This window comes from Electrona antarctica (assembly GCF_951216825.1).
Source record: "Electrona antarctica genome assembly, chromosome: 23".
Classification (NCBI taxonomy): Eukaryota; Metazoa; Chordata; class Actinopteri; order Myctophiformes; family Myctophidae; genus Electrona; species Electrona antarctica.
The window spans coordinates 15818902-15838757 of record NC_136804.1 but is presented as its reverse complement, the minus strand read 5'-3'; the positions used below and the strand labels follow the sequence as shown (position 1 = coordinate 15838757).

At 44.4% G+C, this 19856-nt stretch overlaps 1 protein-coding gene across 1 annotated transcript in view; it reads right to left on the bottom strand.

Moving 5' to 3' along the window:
• lrp6 (low density lipoprotein receptor-related protein 6) overlaps positions 1 to 18942 on the bottom strand; it is a 97898-nt gene extending 78956 nt beyond the window's left edge. The window contains exons 1-2 of the mRNA XM_079493999.1: positions 18377 to 18942; positions 11786 to 12185 (exon numbers count right to left, since the gene is read on the bottom strand). Of these exons, the coding sequence (XP_079350125.1) occupies positions 11786 to 12185; positions 18377 to 18452 (476 nt within the window). The 5' untranslated portion in view covers positions 18453 to 18942. The remainder of the gene's footprint in view (positions 1 to 11785; positions 12186 to 18376) is intronic.
• Positions 18943 to 19856: the final 914 nt, after the last annotated feature.

The window sequence follows — 19856 nt, the reverse complement described above, 5'->3', positions numbered from 1 at the left end:
AAAAGAGAAATTCTGATGTCTCGCAGAGGCCCCAAACTAGTGAAAAGAGGCGATCTACAAGCTCACAATGCGTCACGAATATGACCACGTTGTGAGCTTGCATCCATGAACTACAAATATTTTGTAGTTCATGGATGTTGTTTTTTAATTCATGAAATATTTAGCATTTTTGTGAAAATGTTTTTAAGATCTTTTAACTCTATCTCTACTGCTAGCTGTTAGCATAAACCCCAGTTCCCAGTGCCAGCATACGCATTCACTTTAAAAGACAGAATTCCCCCCCCCCCACACAGACACACACACTTGCTACACACACTCTAGCAGCATTGGAACAAGAACACACTGTTTACCTTTCGTCAGAAGCTTTTACATGGCGGCAGCGTCACGGTACAAAGGCACAAATTAAATCCGAAATGTGGATGGGAGAAAATCCACCAAGGACAGCTGGATTCCGACTTGGATTTCAACTGGTTTGCACTGAGATTATATTTGCAATCCCATAGTTGGAACGGTGGGGCGTTGCTATAGGAACCGGACCCATGTTAAAAGCTTCCGTAGGACTCAACCATTATATAGACAGAGTATACGTTGGGGTACATATATATACACAGACCTGGGATATGACACCATCTAACGTCGACGTCCGTATATATACGGACTTGGGGGGAAAAAAGAGTTAACGCCCTGAGGTCGCGTGCACGCATCCGACTGCTGGTGAGTGCTGGCGATTTGGGATGGGGGGGGTCAGATCAACACATGGAATGAATTCTGTACTGGCCATATATGGAGCGTGTCTTGAGTGTACAGGGTTTGATGAGGTCAGATCAATGGAATGTCAGAACAGGTCAGCTCCATATATGGAGATCTAAGGGTGACAGCGGGGGCAGTGTTTTGAGTGTACAGGATTTGATGAGGTCTGGTCATATATGGAGCATGTCTTTAGAGTACAGGGTTTGATGAGGTCAGATCAACATATCGAATGTCAGAACAGGTCAGCTCCATATATGGAGATTTAAGGGTGGCAGTGTCTTGAGTGTACAGGGTTTTATGAGGGCCCAGGTAAAATGGTAAATGGTGCATTTATATAGCGCCTTTATCCAAGGCGCTTTACATAGATTGTGCATTACATTCACCCAATGCACATTCACCCATTCACACACACATTCATACACCGATGGCAGCGGAAACCATGCAAGGCACCAACTAGCACATCAGGAGCAATTAGGGGTTCAGTGTCTTGCTCAAGGACACTTCGACAGTAACTCTGGGGGAGCCCGGGTTCGAACTGGCAACCTTGCGGTTCCCATCCAGGCACTCTACCCCTGAGCCACCGCCGCCCCAGGTAGGGCCGGGCCTTAATTTTTACGCCTGTTTTGGGAACACTGTTTGGGAACCACCGGATGTTCCTCCTAGAGCTGTCGACACGCACGCACGCATGCATGCACGCACGCACACACAGACACACACACACGGATCCAATGTGGTCACAAGCTCTTGCCGATACTTTTCATTGGTTCAATATTTATTAAAAAAAAACAGACACACTTACCACTTTCAAACATTCTACATATTCAAATTGGCTAATGGGAAGGCCGGCTGGACAGCCAGCGGGAGGGCCACGTCACTCTGACTGACATAAATGGTGCATTTATATAGCGGTTTTTTTTATCCAAAGCAATTTACATACATTAGATTGTGCATTATATTCACGCATTCACACACCCATGCATTCATACAACCGATGGCAGAGGAATCCATGCAAGGCACTAAGGTTCAGAGACTTGCTCAAGGACACTTCCAACACTAACGCTCTACCGGCAACTCTACCCCTGAGCCACTTTAACCATAAACAAGACCATGGCAGGACCATGGCCACGTCAGTATGACTCAGACATACCCAACCATGAACAAACCCAATGCATGCGGCTGTCCAGAGCCACCGATCCGACTGATTCATTATGTCCATATATGGATCTCCAGTTGTCAAGATACACTGATCCAACTGCTGGGCATGCCAGTATGGGCATATATACTGATGACACAAGGGAACTCCATACATGGGCATAAAAGGAACAACAGGTACCGTGACAACGCCCCAACACTATGACTCAGACAAATGGGCCGGATCAGCGCCGGACCGCCGGTGCAACGTAGGTGTGAAGGCCGCCCAACGACGCAAACTCTAGTTATTATTTCCCACATTGCAGATCTACAAGCTCAGATTTTCCCTACTTTTGTGCGAAGCAAGTGTAGTTAAAAGGTAGAAATAATATGGACATACAAGGTTTCTGCCCGAGTCAGCAACGATTTGTAACTTCCGGAGTGTCTTCATGTAACCAAACAAGGTTAATTTGGTTACATTTGTACACTCCTGGAGTTGAATGAACACAGAGTTGTAATTACTATTTTATGTGCCTCTCGTCTCCGCCAGCTCTGCCTCTGCCAGCTCTTAGCAGGGTGTCGTGGTTTTGACACACTGCTCTGTTTGCATGCGACTGTTGGGCGGCGTGTCGCGCTGCCAGCATTTGCTGATGCCCTTAACCACGCATTTCTTAATCTACCAAAGTTACAATGTAGATAGACACTCTTATCCAGAGAAACTCACAATAAGCAGCAAGGTAAATAATCCCAGACAGAGAGCGCATAGAGACAGTGTAGTGCCTCAACTCACAGGAAAACCAAGAACCTAGCAGCAATGCAGCATCAGTCTAAAACAATATACTATCATTCATTGAAACTATAGCATTACCAGGTAAACAATAATAAATCTAGCATCTGTCTACATAAAATGCTTCTTACATTGGTGGCAAAAACAACAACTAAGAAACTAAATGTGAGAACGGGTTAGCAACTTGGGTCAGTTGCTAACATCAATCGAGAGAGGTTTACAACTCAACAACATAGCTCCATGTTTTGTATGAAGAAGCAGTGTTGGTCGGTCACTTGAAGAACTAGACCTCGGGCTAAACAGGGAGATGTCAGGGAGAGGCTGTGTGTGAGCGATATATGGTCAAATAATGGCCGATATATCGTCCAAAATAATGCATCGGTCTGGCTCTAGTCACAGCAATATTCATTCACTCCACTTGTGGGGGTCAGGAGTCTTAAAGTCCCAACAAGACTACATTCACTGGACATTGTCCAAAACCAAAACAACAGACGACCTCCGACGTCGATTTATACATACGATTAGATTGGCAAGAGATGGAAGGCAGACAGTCGGGGAGAGAGCGATTAAAAAAAAAGAAAAAAAGCCTCTCAATTTAAATAAAACTAATGAATACATTATAGATCTCTTTTATGTGAGTCCTGCTGGATTTACATTCTGATTCATGCCTCTCTTTGGTGTCTGATTGCCTCTAAAAATAATAAAAGGACAAAGTGGTGAGACCAGGGGAAAAGAAGGTGGTGGAGGAAGGTACAGTACTAGTAAGATGAGTTTGTGAGTGAGTGGTGCGCTAGATCCTCCTCACCAAACATTCAATGTTCCATATTAACACACACCTGTCCTGTACTGAAGCGTTCGGGTGGCACAGTGGGAAAGTATCTGCCCCCCATGTCCATACGAACACAAATTGTACACAAATAGGCCCGTGTTCAAGGGAAGGAAAGCGGGAGGGTGATATTTATCACCTACAGGCTCGGGGTTGGCATCTGTCAGCAGGGAGGATGAGAGAGTAGGACGCAGGCTCTACATCCTCCCGGTGGGGGTTCCTCACTGGCAGGTGAGTCAGTAGGATACAACAGCAGTGACAACCATTGTTCCCCCTAACGTGCGCCTGTGGAACGTCCTGCGCACATGAACAACAACAGAGATAGATTTATGTATTGCAGTTGTGTTGCCAAGTGGCTTGACTGACACACACACACACACACACACACACACACACACACACACACACACACACACACACACACACACACACACACACACACACACACACACACACACACACACACACACACACACACACACACACACACACACACACACACACACACACACACACACACACACACACACACACACACACACACACACACACACACACACACACACACCTCAATGTGAGCTTGCAGATCTGTCGTCCCCTACTCCAATGTGTTGATTCACATTGTTTCTCTTCATATCTAAGTAAAGACCTTGAGCTCAGGTCATTCATTGAAAGAGCTTGTTTATATCTCTGTTTGAAAGGGGAGTGTGACTGTCTGGCTCCAGATAAAATGTTCTCTTTTTAACTTTTAATTAACTACATGTCTTCATTCCTGCACAACACTCCCCACGCATTTCTATCTGCACCTGTTACATCTGATTACACACACAGCCAGTGTGGTGTAACACTCACAACAAAATAAATAAATGTTTTCTACCGCCAGGACGAGTGGACAGTTTGAAAATGCGGCAGTCCTACGTGCATTAACGTTGGTCGGACTTGGTCCGGCTGGTTTTGTTTGGTCTAACGCGAAACAGTGTGGCTGTCCATGAGGAGGAAGGAGGAGATATCTATCTAGCCTACCAAAACAAATATAAATGTACTTTTGCGTTGCATATGGAAAGTGACTGAAAAAGACCATGGATAAAATTAAAGACATTGTTCCTCTGTGCAGGCCGTCTTCAGCTGTAGAGCTACTTATTCATCGTTAGCGATATTTTTGCTAAATGGGCGTGTTCAAACACTCACATGACCGTGGTGTGCAGGCCTAGTCCACGCCAGAGTCGTATAGATGAGACGCATTGACACAGGACCCGATGTGCGTTGAATATAAATATAATTCGAGCTTAAAGGACTGGGCAGCTGTTCTCACATTATTGCTTTTATAGTGCAAATATATTGTCAATAGGCAATTGTCACTCCTCGCCAAGGAGTACTATGGATCATGCGTTGAACACCACCGCTTCCTCTGAATGCAGAAGCAGAATACTGCTGCTGGTGTGAATACATCTCATCGCCATACACACTGCTCTCTCTGAACACACACATACACACTGCTCTCTCTGAACACACACACTGCTCTCTCTGAACACACACATACACACTGCTCTCTCTGAACACACACATACACACTGCTCTCTCTGAACACACACACATACACACACAATGTTGTGCCAAAGCAAACATTTTGACCTACACAGAAATCACTGCGCTCTCTCGATTTCGTAGGGGTCCCCAAATTACATTAAAGTGACAATGTAAGGACTTTGCAGACCTTTTTAATACCTTAAAAAAGGAAGAACGGAATTAAATGAAACGTTTAGATTGACATTAATTTAAAATTAATGAAAATGTGTACAACTAGTAGTAGTATTTTGTCGTCTGATGGTACAGGGCTTAAGCAGTTATAATCAAGTTCCCTTCCAAATGCAGAAATAAACGAACAAATTGCAAAACACAGAGAGAAAAGAATTGGATATAATGGTGAGGTCTCTAAAATGCAAAGTAAAGAGACAGCAATGAGAATGGACAACACTGACCAGGTCTGTAACTACAAACTAGCCAAGGCACCTTGGCTAGAAGTAACTAGTGTGCCGTCCCCATCGTGCCCCCCCCCCCCCCCCTCCGCACACTGGAAGCTAAGAGGAGACACAGCAGGGAATGGGAAGTGATCCGTCTGATTGTCCTGGCAGGCCCACTTAAATACATCTGCCACCAACCTACCCACTGTTTTACAGTGTTCCTCTCACTACTAGTAAGTGCAAGTAGCCTTTGCAGTGAAATGTTGGTGAAAATTCTCCGCAGACTGTGCCAACAAGAAAAACCTTGATCGATCTAGCAATATTCTAATTGCAATATTAATTTCTAACCTCGCCGAAATGGTTGCTCCATATCTCATAGTATTCACCAACACAGGCGAACCATAATGAGCCCACCCAATTCATCCTTGCTCAGCCCCCTGCCTTGGTTTCCTCCTGGAACAGCAAGGCCATTTGCTCAGAGACGTGCGTGTGCACGTGTGTGTGTGCGTGCGTGTAAGGGGGGGAGGGGGCTTTTGCGTTGGTAGCCTGGAGCCATTTGCCAGTGGCAATGTTTCACATGGAGAGGGGCGGGGGAGGGGTTGCTACCTGTAGATGTTGGAGGAGTACTCTACAGTCTACAGCAGTGGTTCCCATTTTTGAGTTGCGAGTAAATATTCCTCTCGTTTTCGTTTCCAACATTTTGTTTTGAATTATTTCACAGATTTTCCAAAAATACAAATTCACGAATTAAATATATATTAAAATGTGAAGTACTGAAAATTGCAGATATACAAGCTGAGAGCTCCTCACACATTGTGACCTTGATAGATAGATTGGCTATTTTCACTAGTTTGGGTACCGGAGACGGCAGAGAGACAAGACAACACATAATAATGTCTCCCTGGGATACAGTACAAGAAGCACAGCAGGACACATGGGTCAGCACCGCTGCTGCTGTGACAGGACGTTCTCCAGTGCAGTGGTTCCCTAAGTGGGGTCCGGGGACCCCCAGGGGTCCTTGAGGGAGTTCCAGGGGGTCCCCATCTAAATGATAGTTTGGAATCAAATGGACCCTTATGGGTCTGTAACTCTGAGAGTAACGGGTCCATTTGGTTCCATTTGTACACTCAAGAGTTAAATTAACTTTATTTTTACAATAACTGATTTTACAATGTACATCCCAGAGATAGAATGTCATTAAATGGGGGTCCGTAGACAAATGCATGTCAAACTGAGGGTCCTTGAAATTTAACGGGTTGAGAACCACTGCTAGAGGCGTCAAAATCTTCTCTCATGGGGTCCTTGGCATATCTTTTCAAATGGGGGGTCCGCGGGGCTAATTAGTGTCAATTTGGGGGTCCTTGTCATGAAAAAGTTTGGGAACCACTGCTCCAGTGGTTCTCCACCTTTTCAGGCCACGACCGCCCAAAATAATCATCATCAATCCTGCACCGAGTTTATCTCAGTTCATGGAACTGTGCATACAAACATATTGTACATACAAACATATCGTTCATACAAACATATTGTACATACAAACATATCGTACATACATACAAACCTATTGTCCATGCCCATACAAACATACTGTATATACAAACCTATTCCTATTGTACATAAACATATTTTGCATACAAACATACTATATACAAACAGAGCAACTAAGTTTACATCTGGAAAATCTTCTATGCGTACTATTTTAAATAGTTGAAACAGTTGTTGAAGCCTATATTACCGGTATACGTTGTTGTGCATGCAAGAATAGCGGAAAATAGCCGACCTACAAGCCCACAATACGTTGCATGGCGACGCATTGTGTATGATGATGGTTTGTTAAACGCTAGAATTTGTAGAAGCTGGACAGTATGACAGATGATGCGTGGCCATATCATTTGTACAACAAGAATGAATCACGTTAAGCTCTCAAAACTGTATGCCGAGTTGCCGACTTTGTCGCCCAAACGCGACAAAATATAGTCAACAGTCGAGCGCAGATTCCAATTTTGAAATCCGTCTCCCTTTTCCGTTTCGGTGAAATCCGACTGAACGAAAATATACACCCACGCCAAATGGACTTCCCCCAGCCCCAACGCGCACTAACCATGCCGTTTTTAGCAGACCGTCTGGCTTGCTGCATTTATAAGCCCGAGAAGTATTTACAAAAGGACAATATTTCACAAATCTATAGGTCTCTTTTATGACTAATGGAAGATCACAAAAGGTAGGTTAGCTTATCTTTAACCCCTGTTGTCATAAATCAAGATGAGCATGTGTGTGTGTGTGTGTGTGTGTGTGTGTGTGTGTGTGTGTGTGTGTGTGTGTGTGTGTGTGTGTGTGTGTGTGTGTGTGTGTGTGTGTGTGTGTGTGTGTGTGTGTGTGTGTGTGTGTGTGTGTGTGTGCGTGCGTGTGTGTGTGTGTGTGTAAGTGGGTGGTTTCCATAAAGGGTGGGGTCTACCACAAGGTTGTAAAGAATTAGCAGAAAGCTGAAGGCTGCCAACGATGCCCATACAGCTACCAGTCCGTTGACTTGGCTATAGGTTTGAAAATGTTCGCTTTTTCAAAAGATATTATTCAAAGATTTGCCGAAATGTACAAGATTATTCAAAAATAGCTGATCTTGAAGCTTGTATATTTTCTATTTTTGAATAGCTAGTGTACTGTAAAGTATAAAATATGGTTTTTGATGCCATCTTAACTAATTCCCCTAAGGAGAGAGACAGACAGACAGACAGACAGACAGACAGACAGAGTAAACAGAGGGCGCTTCAGCCCACATGCTGCCTAGTGTAGCTAAATCTAGCTATCTGGTCAGACTGCAACTGCAAGAATCACTCACAACAAAATAATGTTTTCTACCGTCAGGACAAGTGGACAGTTTGAAAATGAAACAGTAAGCCAATGTAATGCCTGCATCTGGTACCTTTGTTGGTCATGTGAGGGGGGGGGGGAAGGAAATTTGATTCAAACCCCATTTTGTTTACATGAATGTCAGAATGCAGACACTGCTGCCAACTGCTTTAGTGTGCAATGCCTGTCCTCCATGATTATGTAGTGGGCTACGCTCACTGTTAAAAGTACTAGTCTGCTATCTGAACACAATGACTCCCTTGAAGCCATAAACTGGAATGGAAATTATTTGAATTTTCTTTTCTTTTTTTAAACAGTGTGCAAAAAGAGCTTCAAAATGATCACCATCTGCAGAAGGCACTGAACTATGGCGGTGGACATGTTTGCAGCCTTTAAGCCACTTTTCTGCTATGCCAAAACAAATTGTCAGAAACACTTGTTGAAACAATTGTTGATACAGAATCCACACATTTTCCCATACTGGGAAATCGGCACCCTTTGTAAAACTTGATCTCGAGTTTGAGGTCGGTTGGTCACCATATATGGGCAGGGCAGTCGGATCAGGCAGTTCTGGACAACCGGATATCCATATATATATATATCCTATATATGTGTGACCGTATCACTCGGATCGGCGGTTCTCAGGCCCGGATTGGACAGTCTGGCAATTCTATATGCCAGAAGGGCTGGGCCAAAACAATAAGAAAAAGTAATAAAAAAAAGACATAGTAGCGTCTTTGGGCCGGAGAAGACCACAGATGCCAGGGCCGAGTTTGAGGTCGGTTGGTCATCATGCATCTCTCGCCATACGTAAACTACAGACCTACACGCGGACAGAGATTTCACACACTCATTCACACTTCACAGTAGGATAGTATTGATACAGTGCCCAGCCCTACTCAACCATACAGCGCGATTCAGCGCTCTGTTGTAAACACATCATTATCCACCAGTGACATTTAGTTCTCCCTTTGTCCGGACAACTTTAGTTTATTCATTATGTGTTTGTATCGTAGCATGACATGAGGGGAACGCCTTCCAGTTGGCCTTACTACATACAGCATGTGCTTTTTTTATTTTCTTGTCAGATATGTTACACCTCTTAAAAATAGTACAGATTGGTCTACTTACTGACTACTTAGAACATTTTATTTTTTTCCCCCCTCAAAACACCAAAACATGCCAGTGCAAATCAATGAACGGTGCTACTACTACTGGCCTGGCTGCCTTCTAGTTCTCCCCTCGATGTTTGCTGCTATTCTGTGACACAGAAAGGTCTGAGGAGCGTGTCCATCTGAGGAGGGGTCCTCTTACACAGGGCTGGACACCGGGCCAGTGCCCGGGGGGTGGGAGGATGCTTTTCCCTGCATATCAGCTTTCATGTCAGATGGCTGCTCTGTGGTCAGAGACTGCCTTTAACCCCTGGTCGCTCACCTGTTGGTACTCCTCGTGACCCCCACAACAAGGCACAACATGAAAAAGTAAATGAAATAAACTAAGATCCTCCTCCACACACGCCATAGCCCAACCGGGACCGGATAGGACCCATGGCAGGTTCTTGGGTCTGATCATGCCAATGCCAATCCCGAGACCACCGTCTGTTTTGACGTAGTCAAACTTCTAATCAATTTAATGAACTTTAATTTAACACCCATTAAGACCTGAGGCCGATTCCACAAATGCCTTCTAAATCAGTAGTTCTCACACTTTCAAGATTTTTCAAAAATGTAAATATATATATTTATATATGTTTTCCCGATTTTAATAGGTTAAGCAGCAAACAAGTAAATATGAAATACAAGTTTTTTTTATTTAACCACTACGAAATGTCGAAACCACTACGACCTGTGAGAAAACATGTTCAAAAATAGCTGCTCCACAAGCTATTTTTGAAAACCTTTGAAAATGTTCACCTATGATGGCCAAAATAGGGACGGCAGGTTGGAACTAAGTGGTAAAAAGAAAAAGATTGCGACACATTGGCTGCATAACTGTCGATACCGATACCAAAAAAAAGTATTTTGTCTCGATAGATATAGATATTGTTCACTAGTTTCCCGGGGAGACATCATGTTTCTCTTTTGGGTCCGTCTTTCTTGAGCTAAAAGGTTTGGGAACCGCAGCTCTAGTCTATTATGAAGCGTGGGTTTTATTTTTCTTTCTACCACCTGACCAGCAGAAATTCCAGTCCTGGCTTTTTGAGGTGGGGAGGGAGGATGACGCGCTACGGTGCCAGTGAAAGGCTTTTGTTTGCCCCACCCTGAGTCCCAGATTTCAATCTACAACAAAAAGAAATATTCCTAACTCAGAGAAGGCTCTGTTTTCCACTCTTGTCGTGCCAATTCATTTCTGTTCCTACCTTCATCCTTTAGCTGGAAATGTGGGCAGACACGTTTGAAATCACCCAGGAGTCAGGAGGAGACAATTCGGACTACAAAACTATATGCGTGTCTAACGGATAATGTATCCACAACGTCGTGATTTACAAACTGCAGATAAGAAGGATAAGCAGAACTCATCGTGCTCAAATGCAACAACAGTTTAATTAATCAACCAACCAACCCTGAGGAAGGCAGCATAGCTGCCGAGACTTTGGGTCCTTTTCATTTTAATCTCTCCATAAACTGTTGCACTGGAATCAAAGAGTGTGCAGCAGCAACTCATAATTTTATATCTATCTTCATCGGCTGGCAATTCATCAGCTCAGGCTGGTCACAATAAATTCCTCCTGCCTTGCGCACTACTATAGCAGAAAACACAGTGAACTTCGAGACGAGACATTGTAAAACATAGGACAATACAAAAGAAAACCCTTGAGTTTATGCTTCCTTCAAACAAGCAGCAGTGGAAGAAAACCTTCCCCCCCCAAAAAAACACAGCAGCCAACAATCACACTCACTGGAATCCTTGAGACATTTTGCAATATTGAACAGTCACAAGGAAATAACCAGAAAACCAAAAGCAGACAAAAATGCAGAATGTTCAGTGACACACACACTTGACAGACGGTGGTGTCCCAGTGCAGATTGTCAAAGTGAATGGGCTGAGGTAATTAGAGAGGCATGCTGCTGCTGCTACAGCACCAGAGAGAGTGGCGGCTATGACCTGGGTTTGTTTACCCTCTCTCTCTCTCTCCCTCTCTCTCTGGGAGAGGCAGATGCCCCTCTATCTGGAGGTGATATAAGACATTCCTCAGCTGCCAGGACTAAGAGCCCTCGCCGCTCCCCTTCCTCAGAAATGGCGAAGACACACACAAAACACTGACGCTCTTGTTCGTTTTCTACAGGGGGAATTCAGTGGACACCGGCCTGCCCTGCTTTTAGGAATGGCTCTCGGCTCAGGAACCTTGCAACCCAATCCAGGCCACGGTAGCGCCGCAAACAAAGGTGAGCCTCACAAAAGGCAGTCAGGAATACACGCCCCTCCTTTCCGCCTGCCCAGGCTTTCAGTAGCCAAACAAAAGCCAGAGAAGATACTACTCACCCTCTTCCTGGATCCAAGGCTATCGCCCTCGGCTGATCCAGCTCCTGCCAAAATAGAACTTTCCGCAGCGACCCGTCGAGCTCCGCCACCTCGATCCGGTTGGTCTCCGAGTCGGTCCAGTAGAGCTTACTGCCCAGCCAGTCGCAGGCCAGTCCGTCGGGGGAGGCGAGGCCCGACACCACCACCGTCTGGACGCCGCTGGCCCCCGACTGGTTGAACAAGGTGCGCTTGATGGCCTCCTCGCTCACGTCGCTCCAGTAGATGAAGCCCCGGTCGTACACGTAGTCCACAGCCGCAGCGTCCTCCAGGCCGCCCACCACCACCGTGGCATTGGCCTTGCCGTGCGCCGCGTCCACCAGCCGCAGGTCCCGTCGGTTTGCATACAGGAGGAGAGGCACTCCTGGACGAGAGAGGGGTGACACAATGACATGTTGTAAAATCATGGCTTGGTTCATTCATATTCTCAAACGCCTATGCCACAAAATAAAATTAAAACTTATTTCAAAACTAGCCCATCTACAAGCTCCCAAGGCTGCCTGTCGCAAATGTGTTGTGAGCTTGTAGCTCTGGTATTCTTGAATCTTTTTGTGGTTTGTCATGGGTTAATCTTTATTGTTCTTATGCGGAACATAACAGAGCTAGACCAGTGCCAGGCCTGCCGACCTATTCACGGAGCATGGAAGTCGGGAACGATGTAAGTCAGACAGGAACGATGCAAGTTGGGAATGCATTATGCACATTCTCAGAGTACATTGCAGGAACCACTACCATACGACCGATTGAATATGGAGATAGAGGGGACCATGATGTGGACAGAAACTGCTGACATCGTGCTGATGACGTACATGTGGACACTGGACACACACTATCACACCTATATTGCCACCGCAGCACAACTGTGACAAAAAGCTGTGCCAATCCGTGAAGCGATTGCAATACTTGTGAGCAAGCAACCGTTATTGACCTTATACCAACTTTGAAACGTACCTTAGTTACGTCACCAAGAATGGTGGTCCCTTATTGGTTGAGAGAGACACCGACAAACATACATGCCAGCCGATCGCGTAAATAGTTTTTTTTATTTTTTACATTTTTATCCCACGATTTTGTAACCCATTTTTCACCCCTGTGTCAATTATCTAATGTGATCCTGGGCTCTGCACAGTGCACACCCTCCGCCAACCTAGTCCCCATATATGGGGGACATGGGGAGAGCAACGGACTTGAACCCATGCTTCCTTCATGCCTGAGTGTCCAAGTTGCTCCTTTTACACCTGACAGGGGGGAGTGTCCCTGGTTGGACGTAGCGCGTGGAGGAACACGTTATTCCAACCAGTTCCTTTCCCCTCCATCAGGCGCCCCGGCTGGCCAGGGGGAGGCAGTTTAGAGACCAGGATTACTGCATGTTTTTTGTGAGGGTACCTACCCTAGGGGACACGGGGAGAACATGCAAACTCCACACAGAAAGGCCCTTTCGCCAACCCCGCCTCGGGTATGGGCACTGATGACGCGGAGGAGGAAGCACGCCCCCAGCACCCACAGCGTCCCAAGCGGGAATCGAACCCAGGACCATCTAGCTGTGTGGCGACAGCACTACCAACTGTGCCACCGTGCCCCCAAGTAAATAGGTCTTAAGGAAACAACACAGTGAACCTATTACTACTAGAATACATTAATTATGAATACATGTATTACATTAATACCGTCTGTATTGACGCATGGCCGTGTCGACGATCTGCAAGCCCACAAGCGTTGCAAATAGCAGAGCTGCTCATAACAACTATTTTCAAATAGCCGATGTATATAGCGTTAAAGTGGTTGATGCTAATATTACCAGTCGAGGAACCCTGGGAGTCCCTGGACCCCACTCTGAGAAGCACAGCGAGTAGTACATTTTACCCACTCCACTAGCAGCTACTCTGGCCAGGTCTTTGGCACAGTGCCAGGCCCCAATGGGACACTTCTAACACCACATGCCAACAGATCTCTATCAGCATCAACAATCAGCCTCTTCACTCTCACCGGATACGTGTTTTATTTTCACCCAGGGGTCATTTCCTTCCCCAAATATTTGCAGTTTGTGCAGAATGTCGGAAGCCTTTACTCTACCCTGGAGACAGAAATAGAAGCAAATATGCTTTTTCTGGGATTTGTTTTAGTTTTGTCCCAAGCCTCAACACAATAAGGTTTTTAAGCAACAACGGCTACGGCAGTCCGCTCCGGCAACCGGAAATGGATCAGTGCTCGATAGATAAACCTGTTGCCGTCGCAGCTGTTCCTATACTACGGCAGAACCTACACTTCCACGGCGTCCACGTAGTGTCTACAACGCCATGTCATAACCATGTTTATTGAAATAAACTGTCATACATTTACACTGATCATCATCACCTCTCTCTTCTGCTGTGTATTGTGTTGGTATGCTCTGAATGAAGAAATAACACTAATTAAATATGTCATAATAACCATGTTTATTAAAACTGTTTTAGAATAACAAATTGCTCCAGCACCTTCCTCTTTCCATTCATGCCCAGTGCATGTAAGAAGCAAGTTATCGGCAAGTTAGCTGATGCGCGACAGGGTGTTCTTTCTGTTTTTATGTTTGACACATGCTGCATAGACGCTTCGTCACCATTGGAACCAAAAAGCGATGGTAACCCTTCGCCTACGGCTGTTTGCTTAACGACTGCTGACTGCTACGGTGATTGCGTCATAGCAGCCATACTTCCACCTAGCGGAGCCGTCCTTAAAACCATCGTTGCTTAAAGTCCCTATTAACCAATATAAAGCAGGCTAATTTCAGAGGTATTGCCACACTTTCAATAGGCCTGTGTGTCTGTGTGCGCACGACAGACAAGAGGGTGATTACAATATTTCTGGCTGCAACATTGAATGCAGTGGGCACCTCAATGTTAAATCGGCATGATTTGAACATGCAGGGGTACATTATCAGACCTAAATGCACCCGTCAACTTCTTATGCCCATAGTGACTACTCACTACAGGTTTTGTAACAGTTCTTAGCAAATGTAGAAAAATCTGTGTTTATTGACTCAGTTACAGACACATTTCATGTGGGGGCCGATGAGATGGGGCCCCCACAATTTGTATAATGCTACAGGGTGGTGCTACTAGTGGTTGTTTGTCAAAATACAACAGCCAAAGGTTTACCACGGATTCATTTCTAGAATTCTAGGCTTTCCAGGGCAAAGCCAGGGGGGAAAGAAGCGCACCACGCTAGGGATGTACAGAATGGGAAATTCCTGGACGAAACCGAATGCCGAATATAGGAAACGGTTGGCCGAAAACCGAATACCCGAATATGATTGCGGTCATGGCCATACCTTTGTTGTAGAGCTACATGATAACGGCAAAAGACATGATTACATTTTGATCACATCACAACAAAACAGTGGGTTACGAAAGGTAATATGTAGAATATATAGTATATACACAGGTAAAATGAGAGTATAGACAGCCTTAGATTTACTATGATTCGACTGATGCCTAGCTCAATTATTATTTCCAATCCGTATTACATCATCAGCATCATATCAGATTTATAAAAGCACAATAGCTTAACCACTTGAATCCCAGAGAACATTCGCAGATCTTCAAGCTCTGTAGAATAGATACACTATTTTTGGCTAGAAGACTTGGTGTAAAGTGTCTCAAGACAACTTGTTGTGATTTGACACTTTAATAAAAATTGAATAAACAAAAATCATTCTACATCATGACATAAAATAGACACTGTCAATTTGCTCAGACACTATGAGGTAAAATTCTCCATTCTTTGTCAATGGGAATTTAATGTTTGTGAAGGACAAAGTTTGTGGACACACACCAAAAGCAGGATATAGGCTAGCGCCCCTAAAAAAAAGCGGTCCAAGCACAGACAGAGCAAACTCAGATCCAATAAACTAAATTGCTGTAGAATAAGTGATGATCTGTGATTTGTGTAATTAAAACGCATTCTGATAATAATAAACGCAGAAATAACATAATGCTGTTAGAATTGGAACTAGCCCCATTACCTAGCGTGCTAATAGTTACACATCATTAAGTACAAATAATACTGGATGTCTGCAATAAACCATTCCATGGCACTGGACAATGTGAAATAACGTACTTGTTCCATTAAATGGGGTCCAGATTATAAAAACACAATGTCTTTGAACATAAAAATCCAATGCGAGAGAAGGGGGGGAAAAACAACTTCCTTTTCAATATTTCTTAGAAGACTGATCCAACACGCACGTCAGTCATGTTCTAAGAAAACTGAATCAAAGTTGGACCACTTCACTGCTTTCCCCCTTGTGGCCCCAATATGGCTCCCAGATGGAGCCAGTGGACTGGCAGCTTTCTTTACCTCTCTCTCGCTCTACTCACAAACAAATTATTGATATCATAACCAGTCTGAGTCATAACTTTCACTATAGTGAATTGGCTTCTAAAACACATCCAGTAGACACACCATCATAAATGGTGCGTATATATAATCATCATCATAAAATGGTCGAAGACTAAGATTAATATCTTCTCACCTGTTTCACTTTACCCCCCCCCCCCCCCCAACTCACTTAACCCCCCCGACCCCCCACCACCATAACTCTGAAAGTGTACAAAAGGAACCAAATAGTACTGTTCCATTCGTACACTCTCAGTATCAGACCTGCTTTTTAATGTTGCTTCTTTCATGGGCTGACTGACTAATTAGTTCAAAGCAAGCGGAATTGAACAAAAGTGTGCCCCAATATATCTCCATTAAAAACATGGATTTGGCAGAATCTAAAAGCAAACACATGGTGAGACCGGTCTGGGAGCAAGAAGCTGAGAAACGCATATAGGCCTACTGTACATGCTTGAGATAACTTTCATATACAATTAGCTGTGGTAACAAAGGCATGTATTTTAGGCTATAAGGACCACATTAAGACGTTATAATAACCGTTTCCCCGATTTATCATGAAATGCCCCCACACTTTAGCCTGATGTGCCAGAAAGTGCCCTTTATAGCACCACACTGCTAAATCAAATCAAACACAATCATAATAACTAACAACTGACTCAGTGGCCAACAACAGGGTCTTTTCAGAGCAATGGCTTGTTTGTCTAGCTCCCAACTAAAACGTTGTTGTGCCTTACAGTGGATTACAATCTTACACAACGTTGTTATAAAACATGTTACAACCATTTGTAAGTCAGCTAAAGCTAGAAAATGCACCAGATTGTAACTCTTGTTATTATGTCTGTAAAACGTGGAACAATGCCATTATTTAGCGCTATTACATGTAGTCAGTGCTGCTAGCTAGCGCGGCTAGCTGTGATTTAATGGGACTCTGTTCTAGGATAAAGATGAAAGGGATGCATGAGTGACGTCACAACTAAGCGTCCATCTAGCGGAAGTTAAGTGGTATCTTTCTTTTTTATTATCAAAAAACTAAACATCAACTACACAGTAAACTCCAGTGTCATTTATGCGTAGGCAAATATAACCAAATGGACTCATTTGGTTACATTTTGTAAACTAAATTAACAGAATTGTAGTAGCTCAGTGGTGGGGTCCTGGGGGTCCATGAAGTTTTTCCACATTTAAATGAAGCTTCAGATATTTAAAAACAGCAGATCTCCAAGCTACTTTTTAACATCTTTTGAAAAGAATGTGAACGTTTTGAAATTATTTAGACCTTTGTTTCAACACATTCTCTTCTGGGGGCAAAACAATATATGTTCAGATGGGGGTCCTCTGTCAAATAGGCCCACATGTACATGTTTGGGGGTCCCTCCTCAACATGAAAAGGTTTGCGAACAAATTGTGGTAGTGTACTACAGTGGTTGTGGTTCCCAAACTTTTTCATGAGGACCCCCAAATTGACACGTATTAGCCCGTGGATCCCCCCATTTGAAGAGATATGCCAGGGACCCCCAGTTTGACATGCATTAGTCTACGGACCCCCATAGTGTACAAATGGAACCAAATGGACTCTCAGAGTTACAGACCCATAAGGGTCCATTTGGTTCCAAACTATCATTTAGCTGGGGACCCCCTATGAACTCCCTCACGGACCCCTGGGCCTGGGGGTCTCCGGACACCACTTTGGGAACCACTGGTGTACTACTACACACACGCACACTTCCTAATTGTTTGTGACGTCACTGTCGTATCCTTGTCCTACTCTACTAGCAGCCTTTACGGCTGTGTCCGCGCGTGTGTGCATGCGCGTGTGTATGCGTGTGTGTGCGCGCGCGCGTGTGTGTGTGTGTGTGTGTGTGTGTGTGTGTGTGTTAGCACGACTGGTAGCTAACGTGTTAGCATCGATAGATAGGCAGCAGCCAAAGTGAACCAACCAACCGGGGTTTGGGCCCTGACTGAGTGTGCCTTGTAACACTGATTCAACACAGTGTCCAACTCCCTCTCTCTCTACCTACCTACCACACACACACACACACACACACACACACACACACACATCTGGGGAACAGTGTTAAGTGTTAACAAAACTTTATAATAAACACCCCAAAATAAAACAAACAAACAAAACAAAGCTCATGTTCCAGTTCCATACCCCGGAGGAGGAAAAAAACTCACCTCTAATGAGCAAACAAAAACAACTCAACGACAACAGGAGGCTCCGGAGCAGCAGCAGCAGCACCGCGGCGCCCATCTTCTTTCTATCCGTCCGTCTGGCTCTCCTCCTCGGCCCTGCTCCTGCCTGCAAGCCGCTGCTTCTCCTCCTCCCTCCTCCTCCTCCTCAGCGCAAAATCCACATTGTTGTTGTTAAAGCCCGCTCGCTGCTATATCCTTGCCTGTGTATTCCTTCCTTCCTTTGCAAGGATAAAGTAGTGAATGTATCCCCCCCCACCACCCCAACGAATGGTGTTGATTGTTTGTGTCCCGTGCGGCGGATCGGATCAGATTGTTCCCAGATGATCCATCCTGGTGGATGGAATCCTTCTTCCTCGCTGTAATAATCAACTGGATCTGCGATCCATTCGGTTCTTCTTCTTCTTCAGGATCTATTCTCCTCACACTCTCTACATTCACATTGTCCTGCAAGAGGAGCAGAGGAGCAGGCACTGGCAGCGATACGTCTCCCTTCCTTTCCTTTCCGCTGGCTGGAAGAGGAACCAAATACCAACCCTCCCCTCCTCCACTCACTCGCTCACACACACACGCGCGCGCGCACACACACGCGCGCGCTATTTATTTATTTATTTATTTATTTTCCTCCATCCATAGCGTGGCTATAGCTCTGGTCCATATAGCTCTAATGAAGGCATTGTATGTGCAAGTGCAACTGTTACTTGTATATTAATACAATAAAATAAAATAAAACGTCTTCTCCAATGGATCCACAGTAGTTATTATTTAGTAACAAGCTCAATTGTTAATGCTTTTCATTGGTTCAATGGTCAACTTCATTTTCAATGTTATCAATATTAATAAAAAAACACACAGACACATTGATATAGCCAATATCCTATCACTTTTTCCCCCCTTCTTTTCCAAAGTTTCTAGATGGGATATTTTGCTGCTTTTGTGTGACACTGTAGTATGTATTGTAGGCCTATAGTTTCTCAACACATTGAACAAACAGTTCTCAACACATTGAATAAACTAACTTAAAGCAGAAGTAGGGTACATAGACCATGCATTGCAATGAAGATTAGGCCTACATGAAGTTCATTACTGTAAAGACTCAAAAGTTTTGATTTGCATGATCCTGGTTTGCAGCTTGTGGGTCGATTGTGATAATTGAATGGGAGGCACAGAGAGAGAGAGAGGATAGGCGATGGGGTGTCTTGTGTATGATGGAAAACTGTAACACAAACCAAGGCCTGAGATGGAGAGGGGGAGAGAGAGTGGCGGCCGGCGGGGCAGAGATTCTGTGTGAAGTAGTGCAGAAATTTAGTTGGTTTAAATAGGCTAATAACAGACAGCATTAAAGGTAACATACTGTACTGACACAATGAATTACACAATTGATTCAAAATTCACACTTTAATTCTTACAATAAAACATCAAATTCCAATGTAAAAAGCATCACTTCACTAAACGAACCAATTAC